The sequence below is a fragment of the Triticum urartu genome, chromosome 1 (assembly GCF_003073215.2).
Source record: "Triticum urartu cultivar G1812 chromosome 1, Tu2.1, whole genome shotgun sequence".
In the NCBI taxonomy this organism is placed as follows: Eukaryota; Viridiplantae; Streptophyta; class Magnoliopsida; order Poales; family Poaceae; genus Triticum; species Triticum urartu.
In genome coordinates this window covers 354,054,619-354,058,386 of record NC_053022.1, presented here as the reverse complement: position 1 = coordinate 354,058,386, position 3,768 = coordinate 354,054,619, and the positions used below count along the sequence as shown (strand labels likewise).

At 51.4% G+C, this 3,768-nt stretch overlaps 1 protein-coding gene across 1 annotated transcript; it reads left to right on the top strand.

Moving 5' to 3' along the window:
• Positions 1-421: 421 nt before the first annotated feature.
• LOC125533413 (probable methyltransferase At1g29790) lies at positions 422-1,903 on the top strand. Its single transcript, XM_048696976.1, has one exon. The coding sequence runs from the start codon at positions 546-548 to the stop codon at positions 1,680-1,682; it is 1,137 nt and encodes a 378-aa protein (XP_048552933.1). The 5' UTR covers positions 422-545; the 3' UTR covers positions 1,683-1,903.
• The last annotated feature ends 1,865 nt before the right edge of the window (positions 1,904-3,768 follow it).

Sequence of the window (3,768 nt, the reverse complement as noted above, 5' to 3'; positions counted from 1 at the left end):
GCAGCAGCCGGCAACAGTAGCAGGTTGCGGGTGGCGGCGCATAGTAGCAGGTCGCGTGCGGCGGCGTGCGGCAGCTCGCAGGCAGCGGCCGGAAGACCGTGGTGGGACGTGAAAGTTCCTTCTCGCTAACCCTTTCTTGTTTTAGAGGTTCGTGTAAAAAAAGAAAAATAACGCAGATATAGAGAAAATGGCCTAGACTTTATAGGATCCCACGACAAATTTTAGGAAACGACTGTTTTACGAGGTCTGCTCCGGACGAAAAAATGAACTCATCCCGTAAATTAACAGTTAATTTTATCAGATGACCCAGTTTACAGGATCTGTTAGAGATGATATTTCTTGAGGACCTGAAGAGCAAACAAAGCGACGGACGGTTAGCAAAGACAGCGGTCAACAAAAGTCTCCGCGCTGCAGTCCACATCCGACAGCACAGCACCGACACAAATCTCCTCTCACGCACTCACACACACCGGCACCACTCTGCCACTCGCTCTCGCGGAGTGAAGGCACGGGAAAGAGGGGAAAGGGGATCGGATCGGCCGGAGATGAGGAAGACGGCGGTGGGCTCCGCCTCCGCGGGTGCAGGCTGGCCGTGCGGTCTGAACCTCAACGTGGTGTTCCTGCTCTCCATGGTGGCCACCAACCTGCTCTCCCTCTACCACCTCTCCATCCGCGCCTCCCCCACCACGCCGGCGCTCCAATCCGGCTCCGACTTCGAGCAGCAGCAGGTGCTCCAGCAGCTCAGCGCCATCCGCGCCACCGTCTCCCACCTCCGGTCCGCCACCCCTCCCCCGCCCCCCGAGCTCGTCCTCTACTCCCGCCTCGCCCCCGTCGCCTCCGCCTGCTCCGCGCACCCCGACCTCCTCCACCGCTTCATGTCCTACGTCCCCTTCGCCGCCTGCCCCGACGACGTCCACACCCTCGCCGAGCCTCTCATCCTCCGCGGCTGCCACCCGCTCCCCAGGCGCCGCTGCTTCTCCCCGACCCCCGACGCCGGATCCGTCCAGCTCCCCACCGACCCCTTCGCGCCGCTCCCCGACTCCGCCGTGCGCTGGCCGACGGACGCGAAGAAATGCAGGTCCTTCTCTTGCCTGCCGGCGTCGCTCGGGTTCGACGTGGCGCGGACGGAGGCCGGCAAGTTCCTCCGGGCGCTGGGGCCTCTGGACCTGACGGTGCCGCAGCTGCTGCGTCTGGCGTCGATGAGCCGCGCGGGGCCCATTCGGCTGGGGCTGGACGTTGGCGGCGGCACGGGGACGCTGGCGGCGCGGCTGAAGCGGGCGGCGAACGCGACGGTGCTGACGACGACCATGGACCTGGGCGCGCCCTACTCGGAGGCCGCGGCGGCGCGCGGGGTGGTGCCGTTGCACGCGCCGCTGCAGCAGCGGTTCCCCGTGGGGGACGGGACGATGGACCTGGTGCGGGCGGGCCACGCGGTGAACCGGTGGATCCCGGAGCCGGCGCTGGAGTTCCTGTGGTACGACGCGGACCGGGTGCTGCGGCCGGGCGGGCTGCTCTGGGTGGACCACCTCTGGTGCCGGAAGGGCGACCTCGACGGCGTGTACGCCGCCATGCTGCGGAGGCTGGGCTACAAGACCATCAAGTGGGCCGTCGCCGACAAGACCGGCATTGGCGCCAAGGACGAGCTCGTCTACCTCACCGCGCTGCTGCAGAAGCCATTCTAGCCAGGCTGCAGATGTGGACACATGCTTATCTGATCTCTGCAAGTGTTGGGAGCTTTTGTGATTCATCCATGGTCGCACGTTCACGTTCCTTCCCACTCAAGTTCCATATGCTGTCGATGTGCAAGCAACGATTTGCAAAATGCAGTGATGTGCAGGGAGGTTGGAAACAGTTACGTACCATTCATTTTTAAGAGATCTTTCAACGAGCCGACGATTTCCGATCTTTCAGTGGTCACCGCAGGAGACGATGAAGGCGGCTAGAAACTCCTTTCTTTCTCAGGTACTAGAAAGTTCTAGAGACACTAGTAAACAGATCATCGGCCATACTTTCGAAGTGATCAGATTTGGATATGAACTCGTTTATTTAATCAAATAAGATCAAAATGGATCACCGGTCACGTAACTGCCATGTCAGCATACCTTGGACCCCTCGCGTTTGAGTTTTTTTAACACAGTACAATCGAAGTCACTCACACCCACGAGTATTACCCTTATGAACTCACACACGCATCTATATCCTACCCTTATAAGCAATTTTGAAAGACCGAGTCGGCATAACATCTTGAATTGACGAAGGGCTCGTGCTTGAGTTAATAATGCGTAGAGGATGTTTTTTGCAAACTGCCAGTCACAATGTAGTCAATGGCATATCGATGAGTTTTTTTAAAAAGACTTTTTTCACATTGCAAGGGTCTCATACCCACAACCTAAGGGCAAGAATTAGTTGACCACGAAAATTCGAAGGGGCATGCACTTGCACAGTCGTCTACGATCGTTGATGCGCGTCATGATACAAAAATTTATTTTGTCTGAAATTACATGAAAAAAGATGAAAACTAGGAATCTTGTCAATATGACAAAATATCCTTGTGCTAATACTTCATCCAACCGTTCTGTTGGAATATGTCCTAGAGGCAATAATATTGTATTATTACATTTCTCTGTTTATAATTAAGAGTTTATATTCTATTCTATAATCGTTATGATCCTGAATACGCGATTGAGTGAAAAAACTCATATGCACATGTGGGATGATAAATGGTAAAATAAAATTCCTAGTCTCGTCTCTAAAACTACCTCAAGTGTTGTTTGTGATAAGGTTTTTCGGATCTAGAGATATCATTAAGTATAACGATAGTCTCAGAACAACATTTCAAAGTATGACGTTAGAAGAACAATTATATTGAATCGACTCAAACTTGTTTGTTATACTTTGAGATAATATCGTCAGAAGTCAATTGTTATAACACGGGGTGTTAACGTGTGATTTAGTTCCATAGACCGTGAGAGTATTGTAGTCACTTCTTAACGTACGATGGGATTTTGGGTTTCTCAAACGTCATCTGTAACACGGTGATCATACCGACAACTTACAGATTCATCGGAAAGATTGATAAGGGACTAGATAGGCCGAGACTGGAATTTGCTCCTCCGACGATGGAGAGATATTTTTAGGGCCCTCTCGGTGTGACGGGATCCATCATCGTCTGGCCAGACACAGGTGACTATGTCACGAGGAGCCGGAACACGTCAATGAGAAATAAGAACAAAACCGCTATAGTGATCATGTGTATGACTCAAGAGAATGTCGACATATCTCACCTCGGGTTTTGCAAAGTATCACGAAGCAAAGTGAATAGCACATGATAACCAAAGGTTCACTCGAATGTCATTCGTGTATTCATAGGGATCGACATGGACGTCCATGGTCCGCTATCATTGAACGAAGGGAGTTTTGTTCATGTCTATGTTTTACCGAACCTACAGGGTCACAAGCTTAAGGTAATCACGATCTGAATGTTAGTAGGACGGGAATAATGAGAATATATTTGTGAAATATTTTCACTAATATTCAGAATAGTCTCGAAAGGAACCGGAAGCGTTCCGGAGTCACCGGAAGGGTCTTGGAGTTTATCGGGCAATATGAGGTATTTCTGATAAATAATATATATGTGGAAAATGTCTTCGGTGATGTTAAATTAATAATAAAAGGCTCTAGTAATTGTCAGGAGACTTTTACATTTAATTTAATATCAATGGGCCTTAAAAGGTCAAGTGGTGGAAGTGGAATTGGGCCACAAGGACC

Bases quoted from the DNA above. Each gene is read 5' to 3' on its own strand.
- LOC125533413 (XM_048696976.1), top strand. From the start codon at position 546: ATGAGGAAGACGGCGGTGGGCTCCGCCTCCGCGGGTGCAGGCTGGCCG.